General features: G+C 49.8%; 1 protein-coding gene across 4 annotated transcripts; it reads right to left on the bottom strand.

Annotated features, from left to right (window-relative positions):
* Positions 1-1,145: 1,145 nt before the first annotated feature.
* On the bottom strand, positions 1,146-25,857 carry yki (Transcriptional coactivator yki). 4 transcript variants are annotated; one of them, XR_012999865.1, is made up of 7 exons: positions 23,398-25,857; positions 7,204-7,427; positions 6,397-6,584; positions 6,103-6,289; positions 5,881-5,966; positions 5,214-5,779; positions 1,146-4,772 (listed from the first exon to the last, which is right to left on the bottom strand). XR_012999865.1 is itself a non-coding variant. In XM_076372828.1 (7 exons), exons 2-7 carry the CDS (start codon positions 24,036-24,038, stop codon positions 5,684-5,686), a joined length of 1,422 nt encoding a protein of 473 aa, XP_076228943.1. In that variant the 5' UTR covers positions 24,039-24,644; positions 24,754-25,857; the 3' UTR covers positions 1,146-5,683. The 4 variants fall into 4 exon arrangements, 3 of the variants coding, with proteins under 3 accessions (XP_076228943.1, XP_076228942.1, XP_076228944.1); XM_076372828.1 differs by having other exon boundaries at positions 1,146-5,779; positions 23,398-24,644; positions 24,754-25,857; XM_076372827.1 differs by having other exon boundaries at positions 1,146-5,779.
* Between the last annotated feature and the right edge of the window lie 96 nt (positions 25,858-25,953).

Raw genomic sequence — 25,953 nt, forward strand, 5'->3', positions numbered from 1 at the left:
ATGCCACGCGAAGGAAAAGTTGAAAAAGCTCAGGTATCCAGTCGCTAATCTCTGTGCGACCCCCCTCGACCAGTTTTTACCGATCGCCGTCCGCAGAGAATAGTTTCCTGTTTATGAGCCCGACAGACGTGGATTTAACGGAGCCCCTTTTCCCTTTAAAAATGAAAAAAAAAATAAAAAAAGAAGAAAAAACAAAAATATTCGAATCGGGAATTTTAACACTCGTTAATCCATATTGGCTTCGACGTCCGGTAGAACGGTATACGCGTAAGAAAAGAGAGAGCTCCTTTGGAAAATTGTTAATTGCAGTCCTTCTATAATTAGAGGGCACTAAAATCGGTGTACATTCAAAGCGACTTGTAATGCAAATGGAGCAAATCCCTAGTGCAATTGTTGTCATTGACAAAACCAGGTACGCGCGAATTAAGGTCAACAGTTAAGAGGATCGACGGGTTTTGAAAGAAGCCATAAAAATAAGGATGAAGCGTTTGCGTGCCAAGGGGATTCGAGCGTATTACGAGGCAAATATCTTCGGGAAATTGCTTGCCCCCTTTCTTTCGTCGTCGAGAATAACTGCACCCCTTCGAAAATCAGAATACGACCTTTCCCGACTTTCTTCGGTAGGGGTGGCTTATGCTAAAGCCGAGTCCGTCGTGAAAAAAGGTTAGCGTTAGGTCCGATGCGCCGTCGACCCGCCCACCTTTCGCTCGAAATTCCTTCCTTGTCTTTTAGTTTTGTTTTCCGAGGTGGACTGGAACTTGTACCGTCGACGCGTGAACTGTAAACAACCGAGGGATGTTTAACACGTTCTCGACCGACGCCGAGTGACCTGGATAGCCGTCGTTTTAGGTAATCATCATCGTAGTTGCGTTTCGTTAAGTATGAATCACTTTTAGAGGCAAATGAAACTGAAGGAAAATATCTTGTCAAGTTCCTGCACTATGCGTTAGGATTTCATGAATGAAAATTGGTTCATTCGATTACGTTTGATTCGAGGATCAACAGGTGACATGCATTTTGCATATCTTGGAGGGAAGTCGAAGGAACTGTTGACAGTCTAAACAGCGAGGGATGGGAAGATGAAGAAACAACCAGAATGGATCGATGGTTCGTCGAGGAAACGAAGAAAATTAGACGGAATGACATCGCTTGTCAGTACGTAAGTAAACAATATATTTATCATTATCGTTATTACTAAGGCACTTGTTACCGATATAAAAATGTACGTCACAAATTATTGCCAATGAGCATATTTAAATACTGATATTAAACAACTAATTGCTTCTCGTAGTTATAATCTCAGATATTATGGTTGGCGTCACCTAAGGGGAGTCTGACAACGATTCTCGTTGCTTTCTTTTCAAATTCCATGTGTTCTGTTTGTTTGTTTTTTTTTTTGTTCTTTTCCTCGTTTCTTTATTATCGATACTGCTTCCTATAGTGTCGTCGATCGGTTGTTTTAAACAGACGCTTCCGCAAAAAAAGAATCACTCCTCCGCGTTAATTGAAGGCACTTTTTGCGAGAGGACGCTTTTTCCCTCTTCGCGACGCTCCCCCTCCCCGCCCGCCCCCCCTATCCCCCAATGAACGTAAAAACTAAATTAAGTTTAGACTAAAAGCAAGATACGGTGTATGGTAATATTAATATTAATCGTTAACTAGCAATTAAAATAATACATTAAATGTATCTGACCTGACATGCCTGGAAGCCATCGCGTCGTGTGTTTAAACAGAAAATGATCGAGTCGATTTTCACGCGAACGCACGCGCCGATCAGCCGTTTCTGATCGACGGTAGGTTCTCACGGATCGGTTTCGGTTGTACAAGCTGCGGATGGGATCGTTCGATCAGACACGACGAACAGAAAACATCGTAGACGCCGATACAACTGGTGAAAAAAGAAAGAAAAAAGAAAAAAAAATAAAAGATTTTGTGCCTCTCGACGGTAACATTAAAGAAGAATAAAATTTGTCGCTTTCATCGGTGAAAACATGAACGCTTCGTACGCGTTTAAAACAGGTGACGCGTTAACGCGAGCATACCGGTCGCTCGCGCGAGAGCGTTGTCTCGGTTCCTTATTCGTTATTTTGATAACATCTCTTCGACTCCCCGTCGTTACAATACTATTTAATACTATAGAAATTAATCGTCCTATGCGGTAATAACAATTATCAGAAAGAAATACCGACGCTGCGCCGTTCGATAGACGATGTTCGCGTTAACGCGTTCGCTCGGTTTGTGACGATATCGTAAAAATATATATATATATATATCTCTGACTCGAACGTGAATTTACGGTTCACGTTTGGTAAAAGTAAACGAGTCAGGTGTCTACCGTGTTTTCGTGTTGGCGCGTGTGTGTGTGTGTGTGTGTTAACAAATTACAGCGATCGCTTTCCAAGTTTTTCAGTCTAGTAATACAGATAGTAACACAAAATATCGAATGAATATTACATGATCGGTTGTTCTTTTCCATTGTTTCGTTAAAAAATAAAAAGAAAGAGGTCGAACGCTCGCTACTCGCACGGCTTAACGTTCCAACAGAAAAGTTTCTCGTACCGAGCGTGTGCGAATAACTAGTAAACGAAAGTTGTGACTCCGCATCTCCGGGGCTTTTCCTCGTTGCTGGAAAAGGTGGGAGAGCGCCTTTAGCAGTTCATCGATTATATGTTATTATATACGTACACCTATATACATATATGCGTGTATATATGTGTACATAGGTATAGATATATACATCTATATATATATATGTATACCTATACTTCTACGTTCTCCATTTACTCAACGAAATTACATAATTAATAAATCTTCGATGAACGGCCCCATATGGTGGCAGACGTAACTACGACGAATCAATAACAATCAATGTTCGACGGATCAACAAATAAACTTCAACAAGATAATGCTTAGATCATTGAGAAAAATAAAATCATCTATCCCTCCTCCTTTCTCTCCTCAGACGGAAAAAGAAACCTTGAAAACCGTGGATATAGAATCAGATGGATAAAACATTCGTGATCGCGCGATCGTTATCACTAGGCACTGCTTTATCAATCGTTATCTCGGCCTATATACTTCTTTTTTTGTTCTTTTTTGCTTCGTTTCGGAACCAAACGGACGAAGTTACGTCAACCTCCGTTTTTTTTTCTTCTCCTCCTCTCACATTTCTCTTTTTTTTACATTTTACGACGTATGTGTACACTTAAGCTGCCATGTAACTAAAAATATAATATGCGTACGCGCGTTGTCCCCGTGTTTCTTTTCTTCTACCGAGTCGCTTTGATTGTTCGGTAATTAGAACCATTTACTCTACGCGTTGTTTCACGAGAAACAGAACAAGTACAAGTTTTAACGGCCTCTTTTCTTCTTTCATTGTTTTTTTTTCTCTTCTTCGATCCGCGGTTACGTTCCCGGCCGCCCCCTCTCGCATCCCCGGCCGCGAGGGGGTAGCGAAACGAACAACGCGAGAGAAAAAAAAAAAGTTCCCTTACAGGCTAAAGATATTTAAAGATAATCTATAAATATCATATACTCTCCTTTTGTAATCTCCATTATATAACTGTATGTAGTATAAAACGTAAGAGAATTTTACAATCTAACAGTGTTTTCAAAATACCAATATAACTGCAATTCGTAACAAGTATAGACTTTATATATAAAAAAAATATATATATTCATTTTGTGTTTTCCCCCTCTTCGAAGTATTTAAAAAGGGTCTTAAAAAACGGTGTTTGCTTATTTTAACAATTACTTCACGTGTTCACGTAAACATCTCGTATGGACGGTTATTGCTTTGAAAGATTTGACGATTCAATAATAATATATAATATCGTCGTTTATAAATCGATTGCAAAGAAAAAGGCACTTCGTTTTTAAGCATATGTCGCTTGTAAAATAGTCTGAGCATTATCGACACTCGATTGCAGTGTATATGTATTGTATATGCATATATATACTTTGGACACGCGATTCGAAGAAATCTGTTTCGAATCTGAATCATACACGTAACACGATTTGCTCCGTATGCCAACTTCAAAGTATAGACAAGTGTCCGTGCGTTAAAAATGCTTCGATACTTTTAGACGTTGCTCGCCGTTGCTTTCGTAAACATCGTACAAAGATCACCGCGCTATATGATTCGACGGATATCGAGTAAAATATCGTTCATCAAACATCATACCCTTTTTCTATTCTCTTTCTCTCTATCCTCCTCCTCCTCCTCCTCCTCCTCCTCCTCTTTTTCCTCCTCTTCCTCCTCCTCCTTCTCCTTATTCTCCATTTTCTTCGTCCCTATCTCCTCCTCCACTTCCTTCTCTTCTACCTCTACCTTCATTTTTATCTGCTCATCCACTCCCACCTCCACTTCTTATAAACGGATCATGTTTCCGTAGATAATTGCACTTATTTTGCGTTTCATTTCACGATCGTAATCCCGTGAACACATCAGGTATGCCGTCACTCATTTTCCTTCTTTCCCGTTTAAATTTAAATCACACGCGAGATCTATGATCGTTACGATCTGATATGTCATGATATCAGATTCCCGTTTGTAAATCAACTTTCATATATAAATATAATTAAACAACAATTCGTTTCTTTTTTTTTTCTTTAACTTGTCTACTCGTACTATTCGGGAAGTGTATCCAGCTTTCCTCTCGTTCCACCGCGCGCTTCTCTCCACTTATCAACGACCGAGCGTCGGCGCGTATTTTAAATATTATTATCAAAATATTCAGTCCTCTCTCTCGCTCTTCCTCTCTCGTACAGTGCTTCAATGTAGAAATACAAACTTATATACAAAATGTTCGGGGAGAAATGCCACTCATACACGCATACAAACACACACGAACGTTCAAGCATACCCTAACGGTAAGAGAGAAAGAGAAAGACTCGAATATATATGTTCATTTACATGTACACGATGTCCCAAAAACCATCGAAGTTCTATTATGTAAAAAGAAAAGAAGAAAAGAAGAAAAAAAAAGAAAAAAAAAGAAAAGAAAACAGAAATGAAATCATATCTCCTTATTCGATTCCAACTACACATTATTCTACGTAACACGAGAGGTAGAAATGGTAACAAAAACTTGATTTGTTCGAAACGAAGCCTCGGCGGTAATTGCGGCCTGCTCAAAAAAATTCTCAACGATCTCTCTTCGGGAAGACTCAACAAGCTTGCCATGAACACTAGATAAATCAAGGCTTCGTACCTTTACCATTTTTACCGGATCTGGAACCTAATAAGAAGCACGATTCGACGAATCGCGGCGTCAATATTTCTGGGACACCCTGCGGATGTTCCTCCGTACACACGTCTTCTCCGTGTACACACGTTGAGCACAGAGCGCGTTGCAATTAAGGCTCCACCACATACGTTAAAACGGTTTAGAATCGTTTCCCCCCGGTTCACGTGCGTTTCTCTCTCGTTTTGTTTCTTTTCCTTCTTGTTTCTTCTGTTTCTCTCTATTCTTTTTTTGTTAATCTTTCATTCGCATGGAATAGTCGTTGTTTCGCTGGTACGATCCCCCAGAATCCTTCCGTTCAGGTTTAGACGTATTGAAATTGCAATTTTCTTATGTTCTCGTGTTTTTTCTTTTTTGTTCCTTTTTCTTATGTTGTTCGCGTCGAGTCGATTTCATAAATCGCTTGCCTGTCATAGACAAATCCCCGCCTCCGCGCACTACAGCCACGTCAACACGTTTTCGGGTTTCGTCGTGTTGGGATTGATGAGCGACTGCACGTCGTCCAAAATATCGCTACTGAAGTCCTCGCTCAACTGCAAACGAAACGGGAGAAGGAGAAAGAAAAAGCAACGTAAAATTCGCGCGGGCCGGCGTAATATATCGGCGTGTACAGTTAGTCGATTTTAATAAGCACCTGTAACGACGGGACAAGATCGTCGGTCGAGTCGATGTTATCGCTCAGAGTAGAAAGGTCTGGTGTCTCCATGGGTGCGCCGCCATCTGCAAAAACGAACAACGTCCTTTAGCATGGGCACCGTTACGGGGCCATAGTTGATATACTGATGGAAAAACAACCGTTGTCTTTCGACCAGCGCTTTCTTTACGATATAGTTCTACACCTGCGAGGATATCTCACCGCTTGTACCATCCATATTGTCATCAATGTTCGCGAGGAAGTCTTCCGGCGTGTGGGGGAGGGAATACGCGGAACCAAGACCCAGGCCGCTGTCCGCGCTCTCCTGACGCGCGTGTTGCTCGTTAATGCCGGACAAAAACGGATCCATGGCAGCGTCGGTGGTGCTCTGTCGCAGCATCAGTTCTTGCTGCAAAACAAAACCCAACGGCGATCCCATCGTCACAATCATCTGCGATCGACCTTACCAACGAGGACGAAATCATTGACAAAATCGAACGAACAAGATCCACCAACCTGACGCATGATCTCTTGTTGCCGTTGCTTCAAACGTTCGCGTTCCATTTGTAGCGACTGGAGACGAAGCTTCTGTTGACACACTTGCAACGTTTGATTGCTCTGTATACCACCACCTGCGGGTTGCTGTTGGAGCCAGTTCTGCGGCAGCATGGCACCGGAAGTGGGAGCTCTCTGAAGATGGGTCGCTGAAACCGAGAATCCTCTGTTAGAACTTCCGAAGCAACTCGAATGTCATCGATACATTACAGACATTCACAGCGTGCGATTGTAACGCGTTATACGACGTAATTTAATGATAGGGACGTACGATTACGAGTGAATGATAATCTATGTAAACTCCAAATAACTCATTCAAACTCAAAATCCACTGCATTTCACTGCTGACCTCTTGGAGTTCGCGTCCGGCGACCTTAGTCGCTGCGATTAACCCTTTGCGGACGGATGTCGACATTGAAATGTTCATATTTAATACTAAGTCGCAAAGGACTGATTGAATTACTGGAATACCAAAAGATCAATGTATAGTTTCCTTTTCCCTTAAGCCAGTCGAAAGTTTTGCACTAGAAACATCTAGCGATGACTCTGTCACCTCTCGACCGCAAAGGGTTAATCATTCGATGTACAATTCACCTTCACGCGTCGCAAGATTCGTGTGCTTTAAAGAATATTCGTCCACGAAGGGTTAATATACAACGCAAACTAAAAGTCTGAGTGTTCCCGAGCAAAAGGAGTCTCGCCGCTGCCGGTGAATTTGAATCTCTAACAATGTATCTAACGGGGATGTCGAAAACATCGGATGCTCACGAATTCTCGGGTCGAACCAGGATGTGGTGCGCGTCTGATGATTAATGAAGTAGATCTCTCCTTCGGGGGTGCGGGCCTGCTCCCATCCCTCGGGCAACGGTCCCAGGGAGTTGGTGGCGGCGCTCGACGATTTCCCGTTGTCGACGGCGGCGGCGACGGCCGCCACGTTCGCGGCGGCCGCTGTTTTCCGCGGGTCCTCCCATGTCGTGGTCCGCGTCAGGTGGCTGGAAACATAAAATTATAACGCGGTTCAGACGTGCGCGCGCTATTTTGCGACGTGCGTACAGCGTGGCGGGCCCCGTCGTGCAGAAACTGAATACGCCACGGCCGCGTATACAGTTATCCACATATAGTAGGCGCATTCTAAAATTAGTCCCATTCAAAAGACGACGACGCGAACGAGTAACAGCGCGGCCGACTAAGCGGTGTGCGCGAGCCACGGACGACCCTCGAATAAAACCTATCTCTCGCCTTCGAGATTTCGGGCTTACACGGCTCGACAGCGTGCTCTTCTCGACGCCGTGACCCCAACCGAGGCTAAAAAAGGCCCGCCGATGGGCCCGAATCGTCCCGTTTCCAAGGAATCCTCGAAACTTCGAGAAACTTCCCTGGATAAACGAAAGAAAGCGAAACGGGGATTCAAACGACCTAGGGCCAGCTGTTCGAGCTTACTCGAGGATTCTCGAGGATAGGGCTTTCGCCTACTCGAGGGAAAAGTTTACGTAAAGAAGACGCGCGATGTAGGTCGCCGTTCAAGTCTAAATCGCGATAACTGGCTTTGAACATCTTAAAAACACGATTCGGAGCAGCTTACTTCCGACTTTCTAATTGGCCGGTTGATTAATGAATATTCCAGACGAAACGGTGGCGTTTGAATCGCGATCCACGCCGTTGGGATTCCAAAATCTCTATACGCAAGTCGGAGACACGGGAGAGAAGCAGGCGGGGACTTCGCGGCGAAAGAAACAATGGTCATAGTTGTAATTCTTGGTTTCTAAGTCCTTCTGGAATGGAAAGTAGGCAGCTCGGCCTTTATGTTATCGTCGCAACTCATGCCGCACGCGGAAACTATCGAAATGTATAGCGTTATTAATACTCTATCGGGCCGCTCGCCTCTCGCGTGGGTTCCCAACAATGTCTTTGATCGCCGGCTATCGGCGAGCAGCCGCTCGAGCGTCTCCTGGGGGAGAGGTTCGAGCCGGGGAAAAGACGCGAGCCCCGAAAGGAGGTTTCACGGTATCGGGACGGCCAGCCCACCGGCGAGAAGTTTCCCGCGAATAATTCGGAACGACGCCTACTCGCGTTCGTTCCTTCGGGGAAACGGTATATATCCGCCGGTCTTATTTATTTGTTCGTAGGATTTGTTTCGAAACCGCTCGAGAAATAAAGAGCCGCGGGATACCGGCGCGCACCCGGGGACGCGCGCCGCTGTCTTGTATTTTAACGCCGTTCGAGGAAAGAAACCGCTGGGACACGTTAATATCACGTTTCTGCGAGCACGAGCAAATATCGGGGCATCGTTGAGAACGGGCCGACCCGGGCTCCGAAGTTCCGAAGCGAAACGCGCCGCTGGAAATCGCTCCGACAGCGGTTTCGTTTCACTCAGAGAGACAGAGAGAGAGGGGAAGATTCGGTTGCGCAAGGAAATTTAACATTACAAACCCGATTGAAACGGGTAGTAACGATCTAACCGATTTATCCTGCGATAATCATCCGCTTAGACGTTATCGAAGGCCGGAGAAGAATCCTCGGGTGTGCGAAGATAGAAAAATCGCTTCGAGATTCGATCGAACGCGCTGCCGTTCGAGTCGGATCGAGTCTTCCACTGATTTTTCCATTCTCTCGGTACATCGGAAGATTCATCTCTGCCTCCGATAAGATCCGAGTCCGATCTTTATCGCGGTATGAATCGCTGTCGATCGTTATTGTCCGCCGCCGATCCCGAGGACGCGCCGCTCCGCGAGCCGGCGCAACGATGAAGTCGTTCCGAGTGCCGAAACGGCTTTAGTTGCACGAAAACACTGCGTTTCTCGGCCCTCCGACAAAAATAGCGGCTAATGGCTGTGATTGCCGATCCCCGTCTTCGTCCTCGTGCTCGTGCCCGTCGTCGCGCGCGTACCCGTCGCCTTCCCGCCGGCCTGCCGCACCGTATTTACCTTACTCGCGTGTCATTTTTCAGCCTGGGAGGAAGTGGAAAACACTACACCGGTCCGGAGCGAGCGGGCGAGCGTGCACGGCCCTCCACGGCCGCCTCTTATTTACCTTCGTGAAACGAATACCACGCGAACCGGCCACCTTGCCTGACTCCGACGAAATTTTAGACAACCACGAACATGCGCTTCGCCGCGCGAATCGCGCTCCCTCCCTCTCTCCACGCGCTCCCAAATTTTCCGACTGAACGGGACCGAACAGATTGCGCCGCGACACCGATACGCGCTCGGTTTTTTAACCGCCTTCCGGTGCCGGTTCGTTCTCGCGTCATCTGTCGAACGATCTCGATCGTATGGGAAAACGAAGCGTCTGGGAACGTCGAAAACATTCGATACCTCGTTCGGTGAACAATGATCCCTGTTCCCCCGGTGGAAACCGATAAATCGCCGAACAGATTTCCCGATAAAGCCCGACGAACGACTCTCCTCGTCTCGCCTGTTTCCTCGCGGCACCGGTAATTTCGCTAATTCCTTCTTCCCGTGTTCCGGGAAGCTCGTTTCGTTCCGAAGATCGAACGGCGCGCGGAAGTTCCGGGCAGCGTTACGTGTTCTGGCAAAACGGAGGCTCGTCTGTATTCCGCGACGGACGACTTGAGCGAAACGCATTAAGTCATCGAGGCGAGGACGCAAACAACTTCTCTAAATCGCCGGTGCCCGGTTGTGTGTGCCCGGCGTTCCCCGCGCGGCCGAAACGAAATCTTCTTAACGCGGTTTAATAATACCCGCCGCCGCCGCCACCGCCGCCGCCGCCACAGCCGCCGCGGCGGGGGAGGACGGTTTGACGCAGTTTCTGCCATTAAGAGCATTACATCCGATCGGATCGAGCCCGCTAAGCCCGCGATTTCCCGTGATCCACGGCCGGGGAGCCGCGGCGGAACGGGACCACCGCCGCTTTCGTCGCTCGACGAGCGACGCTTATCGACCACCGGAAGCGGCACGTTTTCGCGCGACGGCGAACCATGACTTTGCCGCCTGCGGACGAATGTTTACGCCGACGACGCTTCCGCGTGATTTTTAGCATATGGAACCTTTAGCCGATGGATCGGCGCTAGAACCACAGAGCGATTCGAGTGGCTTATTTATAGTTCCTTATGAAAATCGGAAGATTGGGTTCTTGAGGCTCGTAGTTCTATTGTGTCCGTAGGAACACGTGTTCGAGAATTTCTCAGAGAAACGTCTTTAGAATTTCGATGATTGTAAAATAGGAAATTTTCGGTAGTTCCAGTGGGTAGTTCTTAGAGAGGATCTACGAGCGAAGAAACGAGCGCCAAGATCGATCGGCCGAAAGAATGAGAAACTCCGAAAGGAAATTCGTTTCGCCGATCGAGGCGGTTCGTTAGATCGAGGATGAAATAAAGAAGCCATCGATCTTCGTCCGAACGGCCGTCGGTTGCTTTGCGTTCTGCACATTCACGCGTGGCGCGAACGCGCAAAGATCCCCGGCGAATAAATCTCCCGTGATACGCGACGCGTGTACGATAGTTCGAAGGCCTGGATAGTTGCTGGCCGATCGGTCGCGATCGTTGGCTGGCGCGTTTGTCCGAATAGAAAACTGGCCGGGCCCGATCGAGCGATACCCGATCGACGTTCGCCTCGAGGAGAACAGCTTTTCCAGTCTCGCGGACGAGCCTGAGCGGGGAAATCCTCGGGAGAGAGCGAGAGACAGGCGGAACGAGCGACGGAGACTGCGAGTGACGCGGGATCGGAGCGCGGATAGAGCTAGCCCAGTAATGAGCAACCTTTGTTTTGCGCTGCGCCGAAATTGGAAGGCTAATATTCCGCGCGTGCCGCGACGAGCGCGATATTAACGCCAGAACTGCCGTACCAGTCGGAACGACCGGTTTCGATATTGTTTCGCAACTGCTGGTATCTCGAGAGCGTCGAATATTCGAAATCGCGTAGGAAATAAATAGTATCGATCGAATACTGTAACGAATATCTGAAGAAACCGAGAATAATCTATTGTTACAAGTTTTATACGGATTACGTATCACTCTTATGCCCGGCAGTTCAAGGGTTAAATACCTGGTATTCAAATAGCCGCGCAAGTTAATGAGGAAATTAGAATTCCCGTAGATTTATACGGAACGAACGAATGTCCTATCGGAGGCTGTTAATCTTCGTCTATTTAGAAGGCCGCGGTTGCGAGGCTCGTTCGCCGATCGCCGATCTAGCCGGGAAAGAAACGGAAAATCTATCCTCCGAGGATGCGTGATCGGTAGCAGAGCGGAATACAGAACGGCGGCGGTGTGTTCCAAAAGCTACATGTCGCGGGAGCTCTCCGGGTGCTGTTGGACGCGTTCCAAGGGAGTCGGAGTCGGAGTCAGACTCAGAGTCGGAGTAGAGTCGGAGTCGGAGTCGAATCATTTAGAGGTACAGAGGCTGCTGGTAGAATGCTACGGGCAGTCGGAGAGACAAGGGTAGAATGAAAAGGAAAGAAAGAAAGAAAGAAAGAAATAAGCGAGAAAGAAAGACAGAAAGAAAGAAAGAAAGAAAGAAAGGAAGGAAGGAAGGAGGAAAAAGAGGAGAGGTAAGGAAGCTAGACAGGCGAACAGGCAAACAGGCAAGCAAACAGGGAACCAAGGAAGCGAGCGAGCAGCCAGAGTGGCAGCCAGGCAACCGGGCAAGCGAACAGAACAGAAGAGAGGCAACCAGGCAGCCAGCAGCTCGAGAGCATTGGAGAATTACAAGAGGGTTTCTGTGTGGCGCACGGCATACGGACTACGATGTATTTTTACTCCGGACATCACGGCGCCGGACAACTCGTAAATAGACACTCTCGCACCGACGCTCTCTTTCGCCTGCCTACTCTTCTCTCCCGTCGTCGTGGTCGTCTTCGTCGTCGCGATCGTCGTCTTCTTCTTCTTCTTCTTCTGCTTCTTCTTCTTCTTCTTCTACTCCTTCTTCTTCTTCTTCTTCTTCGTGGTTGTATCTAACGTTCTCGTTGCCTCCCTTCGGCACCCTTTTCCTCTCCCCAAAAACCAATCTCCTTCTCCTTCTTCTCCTCCTTCTTCTTCTTCTCCGTCGTCTTCTTCCCCTTCTCCTTCGATACGACAAGCGGGCTCGGCGCCCCTCGACTTTATCGCCGAAACGGTCGAGTACCGTTAACACGATCTTTTAATGGCGCACGATCAACACCGCTAAACGCCACGATCCGAGATTCATCTCGATCATAGACACCGCGAGATTCACGGTCCCTTTCTTCGTGGTACTCCGAAGGTCTCCCAAACGATCGTGACTTCTCTAGCAGCCGTGTAGCCAGTGAAACATCCACGAGAAGCTTCCCTCGTAACCAGAAAACTCGAGAGTTCTCTGTCTTCTCCGATAGAGTCGAAGTCTCGCCTCGATTTCCCAACGACAATGAGATCCGATCGTAGGATCGCCGGTCGATCGGTGTCTTTCCTTCCATTGTCTCTCAGCGATCGAAAAGCGAGGACCGCGGCCGCGAGGCGTCGATCCGAGCGATTCCGGGGAAACGTAGGCAGTCGCACGCGCGCGAGTATCGACATCAAAGATGCGACAGACGATATTTATGGAACCGCTGCTCGGAATTGTTGACACGAAACTCGAAGTTAAACGCGACTCGGCGCCACCGGACCGATTCGTACCCGGAAATCCGTTTCTCCGCGCTTCGTCCCACGGATCCATCTAAACGCGGACCGAGAAAAATCTCGTCCTCCCCCGCGATCGCGTTTTCCGCGGATCGGAACGGAGCCTGACCCGGCGGAAAACCGCTCGTGATCGGCCCGAGCGAGCCGCGCGCAATCTCCGCGGCCGGCGATCGCTAATTCTAACGTCGAACGGAGGCGAGGCGAGTCGAGGACACTCGCGGTTGCCTTGAACTTTCGATACGTTCGAGGTATTCCCGGAGATTCGTCCTCCTATCCGGCATTCTGGCGCGTCCGTCGCCTAAGTCTCGCGCCCGTACAGGTGTGTCCGGGGTCTTTAGCCTCGCGGCGAGGTAAGAACACCGATTCTCGCCGGCAGACACATTGTAACACGCCGAGACCCCGTTCGGCGCTACCTCAATTAACGCCGATTCGATGTAACGCGGTTCTTTCTCGAATTTTAAACGCGCGACGCGTAGAGGACATTCCGTCGCCGAACGTAACGCGGTTCTCGCCATCGAAAAATGGCTTGTACAATTTCTTTCTCAACTGCGACCGATAATCGACGTTAATAATTCATTAGAAAAATTGGGAAATCTCTGGACGTATCCTACATCCACGGTTCTAACGTGTAACGATTGATAGCAAAATATCTCATTTGAAATCTAGGGAACAGAGTGATAATCGTATTGGCTAAATTCCGTTTGACATCTTCGCCATGAAACTCATAGATTATTGCACGGCAAGGGACTGAGAACGGAATATTTTGAAGAACGTATCCGAAACGTCGACGGAGGCATCACCGTACTCGTTCGATTCCAAGGCTCCGACGTTCGTAACCGCGGACGACAGGTATCGCCAAGGATTAATCCGGCTGACCGAGCCGCGACACGGTTTTCTCGGCGATCGCTCGTCACCAGATAACGCGCTCGCGGATCTTTCTAGCGCGGCTCGGATGGAACGTGACGCGCCGGTAAAATAAAGTCTGCCGTGCGCCGTTTATCTCTCGCGTTTCCAACTCTCCGCGCGTCACGCGGCCGCTGTTTATCGCGACCACCTTTCCGTTTATCGAGAGGCGTTCGTTCCTCCGCGGAGGACGCGAACGTTCGCGCGGCTCCTCGCTCCTCCGCATGATCGTTCGCCGGTGTTATCGTTGATCCCGCTCGCGACGCGGGGCGAATCTGCGATTCGGCTTAGCGATTGTCCAAGTTCCGAGGGAAGGAACCGAGGGGACGCTAGACGAGACGGAGAAAATAGAGGAAAACGTCGGCCGTTCGCCGATCTGACCCTGAACGTAACAGGATGCCGATGTCGCCGCGCGCTCGCCACTTTCACTGCATTCGAAAACGCATACTAAACGTCCTCGAGATGAATTTACGAGTGAACCGCTCGATACCGTCGAACTACACGCGCTCTATCAGCCTCTCTCGCGCGCAGCCTTCCCTTTTCCCTACGTCCTCGAGCACTTTTTCTCCCGTCGACGAGCAACGGCCGCTTCTTCGGTTAGGTGTTCCCCCGCGCGCCGACTTCCCGAAGAGAATCGATTCGTTTTAATTAACGCTGCTACAATGTCGCTGGTCTCTGACCTTTTTCACGTCGCTAGGCCTGCCCGCCAGACCTTCGGCGGCGTTTTTTGCGCCGCGACGAGTTGCAAGGCAATCTTTGTGCGTCGAGAGCGGCTTAGAGTACTAAAGACACTCGTCGGGCACTCGAACGGGCAGCCTGCGCACCTCCGGCGGAAAAAATAAATGGAGCAAAACCGCCGTTGTCAAAGGTACGCACGTCTCGGTCCGGAATTCCGATCGGAAAAGCGAAGCGAAGGTAAACGAGGCTAAGCGATCTCGACGGAGGAATCGAACCGGATACGGCCGGCGGTCGCGTAACGCGGTTCGCATGAATTTCGCGGACGGTTCCGATTACTCACGATGGGAAACAGGAAGCGTTGAGCAACGGACGGAAGATCTGCGAAGGTTCGATTACTCATGCGTCTCGAGAATCTTTTTCCTGCTCGAACGGTGCTGCCGCGATCGCGACGAACGTCGCCTCGTCGCGGAGGTAAACACGCCGCTCGAGTTTTCAGGGAAAGAAGGCTCGTTGTTCGAGGTTTCGGGGAACGGCGGTCGAACAGCCGGTCCGGTACGGAAATATTCGTTGACGCGACTGCGGCGGCGGTCACCTGCGACCGCAGCTTCCGAATCGTTTCGGAACAATTGCCGTCGGATCGATGTCGAATGAAATTATTTGGCGAGCTACCGGTTAACCCTTTGCCCTCGATAGAGAAGATATTGTATCACCTAAAGATTCGATGAAATCTTGAGCGAAGAAACCTGTTTTTGTCCGTTTTACGAGGACATATGCGCTAACTTTGTTTATTAGTCATTTCGTATAGGGTGATATATTTCAAAAGAACCTAGCATACCTGATGCAACTAGACTATTGATGTCATTAGCAATATTGGAACAAAAGCACCTCGAAATGGTACGTCTTTCCTACGAAAGATTAAAATATTGAGACTAGCTGTGTTCTTCAACGTCTGTACGATTTCTCTTTGAAGTTGCTTTCAGAAAATATCGTCAGTGTCTCGTCGGAGTATTTCTAACGAAAAAGTTTCTACTGCAAAGGGTTGAAAACCGCATGGAGTTGCGTGACGAAGCTTTTTCCTAGGATGTATCCCCGTTGATCCGGGACCTATTTCCGAGCAGCTCGATTCGCATCCGGATTTCGAATCCCGCCGACGTTCCAGGAATCCCGAGGCACGTCCGTCCGTCCCAGGGAAATCGTTCGATTCGGCCTGCCAAAAAAGTCGTTCGCGACGTGCCGAGGGACGACGCGACGGCGGCGGCGGCGGCGGCGGCGGCGGCGGGCACCGCGAATTCCACGGATAAAATGTGACTCTGCTCGTGACTAATGTTTCGTCAAACGATACAGTTGACGGAAAACCTTGGACTCGTCGCTCGTTGGCTCGTCGTGTCTCGTGTGGTTCACCTGGCGGCGAAACGTGCTCCTATCGCTGCCAAGACCTTTCGTTGAGCGCGAGTGCGCGCCTCTCGGCTAGCGATGGGATCAAACGATATTTCTCAGCGCTAACCCGAATACCTCTACCCGACGCCGCTCACGAATGTTAATCTAACAGAGTCGTTCCTGTCACCTTGGAAAACTTCCTCGCAATTAGCTTCTGATACTTGAAAAATCGACTCTCGGAAACCAGGCACTCTAGATCCAAACGGAAACCGCTCCATCGAAGTACCCTATTATGCAACAGTCTGATCATTAGAATTTTCGAGTGACTCGAGAGTCGAACGAATAAATGGATATCCCGCGGAGCAACCCGCGAGCCGGGGAGCACAGCGTTCTCCGGTTTCGATCGGCGAAAGGAAAATCGCGGCGGAAACGGTATCTCCGCGGTATCCACCCGCGATTCCCGCGTGCAAACGCGGCTTTAGGATAGACGAGCGTCCCGGCGCGGCGCGAGAGTAGAAGCCGAGGCGCGCGCTGCTGTTTACCCGTCCGAGCCGATGAGACGCGAACGAAAAGAAGGAAAAAGAGGAGGCGAGAGAGGAGCGTGCTGGTTCGCGAAACCGCTTCGCGTTTCGTCGGAGCACGCTCGCGCTCCGGCTGTGCCTCCTCCTCGAGGTGTACGATACGTGAACCTAGATAACGGGACTAACGTATAACATTATACGGCGAGGTAACGCGCCAGCGCAGGAAGACCGGCGGTCGAAGGGAAAAAGAGGAGGAGGAGGAGGAGGCGACGGAACCAACGCGAAGAGGAAGAAATCGACGGAGAAGAGGAAAAAATAATACGAGAGAACAGGCGAGGCGATAAAGCCGTCCGGCTCGGGAAAATCGGAGTCGACGAACGATAAGTATCGTCGGCTAGTGTTCTGGATCAAGGACACTCGTTTCCACCGGACGAGTATCTTCGGGGTATCTCCGTTGCTCTCGCGCTCGCTCGCGCGCGTCAAGCGAGCTTCGGGATTACTGGCCGAACTTCGAGAAAATAAAGTTCCGAGCGTACGCTTCGCCGCGATACTTTATCGCCGCGTCACTCGACCCGGCTAACTGCAGTGCTAGCGAAACGCTGGGACTCGGCTTTGGGAAATAGAGTGGTGTAGAACCTCGGTAGTTGCACGATCGAGACCCGTCGCTTCGGTGCTCGCTTTCACCCCTTCGCAGATGAAGATTCTTTGAATACTAAACATTCGGCAGATCAAGCTGAATTATCAATTGTCTAAGCGATGGAAATAAAGGACGCGCTGTTTTCTTGCTGCTCGAGTAATTAGATCAAATGTTCGCGACATTCTTCCAAAGGGATAACCCTGTACCTTTGAACCGTCGCACAGTGCGGCCCAATGGCCGTTTTCTGGACGAAACTCGGTAACTTGACAAGTACGAGTGATAGGAACGAATGGTTCAGACAGAAGGTTGTAAGGTATAGTGCTGAACATGCGGTGATTATGTTCTGTTCACATTATGGGGATATTATGAGGTTTTCTCAATGACAGTGGATACTCTGCGTTCGACTCTAACGTTCTACGAATAGAGAAATGGAATTTATCCGCACAAAAGTTGGATCGTTCAAACGAAAATCATTCTGTATAGGGACTGCTTAGCAACACATCGGTAACCTTCAATTTTCGTTACGCAATTCTCGAATTTCACGATTCCGTCCGCAGACGGCCGCATCGTGCGTCGTTAGAGTCTATCCGCGGACACAATAGGCGAGGCGGTTCGCGTCTACGTTACAAGGTGACACCGTGTATGCAACGATACCGGGTGAGAAGAGACAATGTCTCCGAAGGAAGAATGTTGTCCCGACGAAAGTTACACTCTCGGGGAACTACATCGCTGTTAGTCCCCCGGTTCCATTCGTCCCGCGTTCGCGCGGAGCAGAATATAGATTCGACGGGACGCGGACGGGCAGCGGCGACGCTTCCTAGAAGGATTTCAAAGAGTCAGTTTGTTCGCGGCTCGAATCACGTTTCAATTACGCAAATTAGATTCTAATAAGTCCCGGTTCTGGATAAGATCCAAAACCTCGGGGAGACGACGGCCAGAGGTAATTGGACGAACGGCCGGGAAGAGGGATAACGCGGAAAGAGAGGGACACGAGGGGGAGAGAGAGGAAGAGAGAAGCAGCGCAAGGGAGAGAAAGAGAGAGAGACAGGGAAGACGGAGAGAGAGAGAGAGAGAGAGAGAGAGAGAAAGAGAAAGAGAGAGAGGGAAGACACTGCAGTCATTACCGCATAATACAACACAACCGTGCGCTCTCGCGGTTGGCTGCACTTCTTTTACAACGAGCCTCGCCGCCGAGAAACTCTCTCGCGCCCGTATTACTCATTAGACGCAATAAACACGCGGCGGGTCGCCGTTCTTCAGGGAACTTTTCGGCCTAACGAAACCTCCGGCGGCGGTCGCGTTCACGGATCGAAGCGAATTCGCATCGATTTCACGGCGAGACCCGTTCCGCGATCGAATCGCGGGTTTCCACCGGTGGAAAAGTTGTTCGCGACGGATCAACGCTGGAATTACCGGTCGAAACGATCGATTCCCGGTTTCTTCTCTCGCGATCGCTGGAAAACCGCGGACAGCCGCTCCGGGGGATCGCCGAAGAAGCCGATCCGACGATAGCGAGATCGAAACAGAAAGATTGCAGTTTCTATGGAGAGATCGAAGACGGTCGGTTCAACCGCCGATAGTTCTGGTGTCGATACCCTCGAAACGCGCGCGAGTCCGGCCCGTCCGTAGGGGAGCCTATCGGTTTTTCGCGTTTTCTCCTCGGAGACGATAATTGCACGCCGGGCAAAACGATCGAACAATATTTACGTTGGATCACACCGCGGGCAGACACAGGCTATAAACTAATCGCGACCGCGAACGTGTAACACGATAAACTGCGTCGATAGACGCAGGCCGCGAGCGGCCGATCGTTAGACGGGGCTGCCCCTTTCGTTTACGTTTTCGCGAAACTTCCTGCACCGACGTGGGAAAGAATGGCCAGAATGCGAGAAGGAGAACCGTGGACAACGTTCTCTTAGAATGTTACGAGCGGATATTCTTATCGAGCCAAAGAATTCGAGCGAACCGAGAGTTCCACCAGCCGTTTCGAAAAGTATTAGCTTCGAATTGTACTATCGAGTCGCAAATTTAATCCTTCGAAAACGAACCTAGCGATCTTTCGAGCAACACGAGTATTTCCTGCGGAGTGCTCGCCATTGGAACGAGCGACGTATCGCCGGTATCGAGGATCGCGCAGGGGAAACCACGTCAGGGAAATTCGAAGGTGCGCGCAACGAAGGTTCGACGGTTCGGTAATCGCTTGGGAAATTAGCTCGAACCTCTATGCCGTTCAATTTACGCCGGCAGATCGAAAGATACGTACCTCCCATTACGCGTTTACGTAACCGGCGAGCGCGAAGTGCGCGCCGAAACCGGAAGACCCGGCCAGACGGTTCCCGAGGCACCGATTAAATTCGAATTAATAGAGGCCCGGTCGTTTAGAGAAAGGTCAAGGATGTGTTATCGGCCGGGCGGGGTTCCACGGAGAAATCGCGAGGCGCCGCGCAGGAAAGCGGCGGCAACGCGGGGAGGAACGGAGCCGTCGCGACACGCGACGCCGCCGTAATCGCTCGATTTCCCTCCGAGGAATTGTTCTCGAACCGCCGATTCGCCCGATAACGGGTTTCCCGCGAATCGCCGCGTCATTCGCCGACGGGATTAGCCGGGGGATCGAGGATTACGCACGCGTCGCGATTTATCGAGCGAACGGCTCTCGAGACTAATCGCGACTATCGGTCGATTAACCCTAAAACGACTTCATCGAGTACCTATGTTTGCAAAACTGGTAATGGTGCTTGGATACCGATCTCTGAGTCACGAGCGGCCAACGATATTATTCGAATAGATTCTAGACGACGGATACCCAACGATTTTTCATATGCTGTAGCAGTTCGATCTTTCTAGTTAGCTGCGATGATTCCTTCGCTTTAACCCTTCGCGAATCTTTCCATGGAAAACTGAATTAGATGCGAAACTAAACTGTGTACCGAGATCTATGTTAACTGAATTCTTTCGCTCGAACGATTTTTACATTAGAGAATTTGACGAAATAAGGAGTTCACTGGGAACGAAGACCGTGAGACACCCCGAAGCGCCGTTCTCGGTGAAAGATGGAACGGGGTTCCTGGGATTCCCGAAAACCGAGCCAGATCCCGCGCAGGTTCTCACGATTTTTAACGGCAGGTAGGAGCCGGCGCGACACCCGCGGGATTCGCAGGTGAAAACGAAATGGAGGAACACAGAGGAGACTGTGGGGATCAGGTAAGCCCGCCATGAAAGAAGAAGCGAAGCTTTTCAAATTTTTTCCAGTCTTCTCTGTGGGACTGTTCTTCTGGACGTTCGCAAATCAAAGGGAGACGAGGAAGAATGCGAGCGATAGAGAGAGAAAGAGAGAGAGAGAGAGTGGTAGAAAGAGAGGGAGAAAAAGAGAGAGAGAAAAAAAAAGAGAGAGAGAAAGAGAGAGAAATGCAAAGAACAATGAAAAGAGCGGAGCGAACTAGAGCCTTCTTCGTTCACAGTTGGGCGAGATATAATTATAATCTGATTACACATTAAGACTGATGATAAAGATGCAATTTCTCGTACGGTTGCAACGTCGAATTTGTAATTATTAAAACGGACTCACTGTTGTCAACTCAGCTTTAATTGTAGATCAGTAACAATAGACAATCGAAGAGGATAATTTTTGTAATCGAATCAACTATTATACATTTGAGTCGTTGTTAGCGATGCGTAAACACGCGGCCTACGGCGACGATACAATGAATAATTGCGAAACAGCTGAATGAACGATGCCGGGACCCCACCCGCGCTACCCTGGCAACGCTTTTTTTATCGCTGGAAGCATCGATTATCGGCAATATATCTTGACGTGACATCAGCCACACGGATTCGCAATCGGAAGAAGAAGAAACTATAAAGCGTCCTCACGAACGACGAGCCTGAGGCAATCCGCAAACCCTGAAGAGCAACCTGAAGTATTGGAGCAGCAGGGTACTTTCCAGTTTTCGAAGTAAAATCCGGAGTTTTCTAGAATTCGTGTTAACTACTGAAAATAAGAGACAATAAAACAATGACGAATTAATAAAGCGTGTTTCCTCCACTTACTTGTAACTGTATTAAACTAACAAAAGACCGTTCTATAAGCCAAGGGGATCCCAGAATTCAGCTCAAGGGCCCGAAAATACGATATCCATAATCTAATCGCGACATTCTCGCGATCAAAGTAAACGCGACTAATTACAGGGGGGGGGGGCCGTGAATCCGTTAAAACGAATGAAACCGAGAACCGACTGAAACAGAGGGTCGAACACGAGCGGCGGGTCGAGTCATCATTCCCGATGAACGGATTACAAATTAACCGTAACGACGAACGAGGGTTGAACACCGAAACCAATCGAATATATTCGAAGGGTGGTGGAACATGCAAGACAAAAAAAGAGAATAAGAAAAAAAAAACGAAGAAGACCGAGGGGCAAGAGCCCTAAAGTCCAGCGCAATCATCCCCGTGGGTAAGGTCCCGGTCGGGTCAAAGACAGGTGGGTGGAAGGAGGCGAGCGAGGCGACAAAGCACACGGGGAGCGTTTCCCACGACAGGTGACACGTGGGAATCCTAGTCGCGGCGCAGGTGGATCAGGTTGGACGAGCGGCGGAGACGAGCGGAGAGGGTCACGGGGAGGGAAGGGAGGAACGTGGACGGTGGTATCGAGTAGGCGTCCCGAAGATCGACGAGGAGAGAGGAACGAACGCTGGAGAAAGAGGCGAGAATAAGGGTCGGCGGGGACCCAACGATACCTCGGCTGGGAACAAGTGGGGGCAAACGCGACCGAGAAACGGAGGAGGTTGTGAACAGAAACGGAGAGGAGATAAAAGAGAAGAGAAAAGAGAGGAGTGTAGAGAAGAGTAGTGAAGAAAGGAGTAGAGTAAAATAGAGTACAGTAGAGCAGAGTAGAGTAGAGTAAAATGGAGTAGAGTAGAGTAAAATGGAGTAGAGTAGAGTAAAATGGAGTGGAGTAGAGTAGAGTAGAGTAAAATGGAGTAGAGTAGAATAAAATGGAGCGGAGTAGAGTAAAGTAGAGTAGAGTAAAGTAAAATGGAGTAGAGTAGAATAAAATGGAGCGGAGTAGAGTAAAGTAGAGTAGAGTAAAGTAAAATGGAGTAGAGTAGAGTAAAATGGAGTGGAGTAGAGTAAAATGGAGTAGAATAGAGTAGAGTAGAGTAGAGCAGAATAGAGTAGAGTAGAGAAGGGACGAGACGAGAGAAGACAGGAGAGGTAAGGAGACGAGACGGGACGAGACGAGATGAGACGAGATGAGACGAGTCGAGACGAGACGAGTGAGCCGACTCGGCGATAAAGACGGTGACGGCCTTGAGGTATGTGGGACCCCAACACACAGGCACGCACGACCAAAACGGATCGACGTCGTAACGAGCGTCGTGGATTCTCCGATAAACGAACAGAACCAGTCCCGATACTGCTTCTCGAACTCGTCGGGACCGTAGCGATTAATCATGAATCGAGAGCGTAGGAGGTCGAGCACACCTGCTTTCCTGAGATTAAGAATATTACCGACACAGATACGATAAGCTACCTGTGCTCTGGTTGGTCGGATAGGGTATGCTCGTAGGTAACGATACGGGGGACACGGCGTAACCGCCGAAAGAAGCTTTTACCGAAGGTCCGGAACCGGCTAAAGTCCTTGGACCCAGAGACCGTCTTCGGGATTCGGAAAGTTACCGAGACTGGTCTAAATGGAGGGCCGATTTAAAAGGGTGCTTCACGCGGCGTTAGGCAAAGTATCCCTTTTCTAGAACCTCGGTGTCCCTCGTAGACCGTCGGACCCAAAACCCCCTCTCTCTCTCTCTCTCTCTCTTTCATTCTCTATAGCCAGAACGATGGTCAGGTCTCTAGGTCGGTCGTGTACGCGAAAACGAGCGTTAAAGCAGCTGACTTTTCCCCGGGTAAGTACGGAGCAGAGTCGAACGCAGGAATGATTAGGTAAACAGACGAAGGATGCGAGAGACGAGCCGAGGAACGGACCGTCGAGATGATTGTGCCTCCGCGATTAAGAGGTCACGCGTAGGCAGAGAATCCGAGGGAAGGTGGTTAGAAAGCGAAAGCAAGAGCAACGGCAAGAGCAACGCCAAGAACAGGAACGCTGTGAAGGTAAGAAGAAGGTAAAAAGGCGAAAAGGGTGAGAAGAAGAAGAAGAAGAAGAAGAAGAAGAAGAAGAAGAAGAAGAAGAAGAAGAAGAAGAAGACTAAGAAGAAGAAGAAGAAGACGAAGAAGAAGAAGGTGTCGAAGAAGAAAGACTCACTTGAGGAAGTAGATCTGTCCCTCGGGGGTGCGCGCCTGTTCCCATCCGTGCGGCAGGGGACCCAGGTCGTCGACCGTGCTGATGACGTCGTAGCTGCGTTGCTTCTGGTGATGATGGTGACGCGCGTGCGGCTGGGGCGCGTGCTGAGGCGCCTGCTGAGCGGACGCGTACGTCTGCTGAAGCGAGGCTGGGCTGCTGTGGGCGCGAGGATGAGCGACGGTGAGGCCAGCGGCGGCGGCTGCCGCGACCGCAGCCGCGGCTGCACCTGCGGCGTTTGTCCCGGTACCGGCGCCGTTTCCGCTTGCAGGTTGCCCGGAGGCCGGCCCGGTCCCCTGTGTATCGCTCCCGGCGCCGTTCCCGCCGGCCCCCGCGCCGCCGGCACCGACCGCCGTACCGAAAGCAGAATCCGCCGAATTCTCCCGGGAATGCGAGATCGAGGGGCTCTTGCTGCCCGTCGACGGCGGATTGAAGAAGGAATCCGGCAGATTGCGCATGCGCAACGGCACTTGAAGCGGACGCTTCGACGCTTCCGGCTTCAGGACGCTGTCGAACAACGCCTGGAGATCTGACTCGGAGTTCTGATCCATCCTCACCACGAGATTGCTCTTCGACAACTGGTCCACGTCCTGGTTCAGCGCCATTTTGGATCACGCAGCTCTCGCTGATCTAACGCGGTTACCTCGCGTGCCTGTCTTCTCTCCTCTCTCCCTCGTGTCCTGTTCTACCACTGGGCTACCTTTCGTTTCTTCTCTTTATTTCCGTCTCTTTCTCTTTCTCTTTCTCTCCCACCTTTCTTCTTCTTCTCTCTCTGTCTCTCTCTCCCTCTACCTTTCTGTCTGTTCTATCTATCCCGCGGTGTCCTGTCCCGTTCCACCCCGACCCGACCCGACCCGTCCCGTCCCGCCCCGGCCCGACCCGACCTGACCCGACCCGTCTTGTCCCGATCTGTTCCGTCTCGTCCCGTTCTGTCAAAGTCCAATCCGTCCCGTCCCGTCCCGACCCGGCCCGGCCCGACCCTACCTGACCTGACCCGACCCGTATTGTCCCGTCCTATCCTTCCCCAACGTAAACCGACCCAACCCGGCCGTCTCGACCCGAGTCGACACGACCCGACCCGACCTGTCCCGTTCCTGTCGTTTCTGTTTCTCGCGCGAGCCTGTTCTCTCTTGCCTGAACACAAAACCGTTCCTCTCTTTCTCTTTCTCTATCTTTCTCTCTCTCTCTCTCCGTTTCTTTCTCCGTCACTCCTGTGTGTGTATATATATATATATATATATATATATGTATATATATATATGTATATATATATATATGTATATATCTGTCTTCTTTTCTCTCTTCTTTCCTTCTTTCTACCTTTTACGATCTCCTCCGCCGTTTCCTCGAGTTGTCTTCTTTTACGGGTATGTACACCTATGCCAGCGCGTTCCTCCACACGACGGAATAACCAGTCCTCTTCTCTAGTCGTACACACACCGTCTCTCGCTCGCCTCCGTCACTCCTCTCTCGGTTCCCTCGACAAACGCGATATAGCTTCTTCTCTGTTCCACCTGTGCGTTTCACGCGAGACAACAAAACAAGCAGGACAATGCCGCCGCCGCCGTCGTCGCCGCTCCGTTCGCCGTCGTTTCAGATTCACCAGGGACACCCGTTCCGTTCCGTTGCCCTTGGCCCTCGACGATGTATGCCCTACGGTCCCTCGACGAGCAACGTCTCTCCTCCACCGTTCCCACCGCGATATCGCGCACCAGGAGAAATCGACTCGTTTTGCTAGCCGGCCGTCTAGCAAACGAGTGCTAGCGTTCACCGTGCGTGGACACGCGATTACGTATAGCGCCTAGAAACTCTCGTGTCTTCAGCCTCTGCCTGACCCCAACGACATCTGAGAGATCTACTTTGCACCGAAGTAGAGCGGCGGTAGATTCGATCATCGGACAGTACCTCGATCCAAACCTGTTCGCGTTCCTCACGTTTCTTCTTTTCGACGAGGCAATCGAACACACGGGAACAATGAAAATACAAATGAATGTCGGCCCGTTCTATTTCGAACGATGGGAAACAACCACGTCTCGAGATTAGAACGTTGAAACGATCCCTAACGTGCTAACCAGTATTTCGAAATTAATCATTTTTCACAGTTTTTCTTACGTAACGAGCAGCAACCACAGTCCGATATTTTCAAGCTTCCTCGAGACGTCTGAACACTCTGACAGTTTATTCGTGCACTGCGTGGTATTTTTGGTTCGTTGTTCACTGAATTTCGGCGGAAGAGAGGATTACACTTTGGTTCTGTTTCTCGTAAGAATGACTACCGAGAAGATAGAATTTGTCTTGATACCTTCGTCCCACTAGCAGCGATAAAGATACAGAGTTATGCGTACCTCGTGGAACGTCTTCGGAATCAGCAGTTTATAAACGAATTATTTTCAGCTGTGTACCATTTGAATGATTTTGTAATCTCACACTTAAAGCGCAGTTTCCAAGATCCGGAAGTCTGTGTACCGTAAACTGCGCAGTAGCGACTTGATTGGTCGATTGACGTAACGTATTTCTTTT

The sequence above is a fragment of the Nomia melanderi genome, chromosome 12 (assembly GCF_051020985.1).
Source record: "Nomia melanderi isolate GNS246 chromosome 12, iyNomMela1, whole genome shotgun sequence".
Taxonomy (NCBI): domain Eukaryota; kingdom Metazoa; phylum Arthropoda; class Insecta; order Hymenoptera; family Halictidae; genus Nomia; species Nomia melanderi.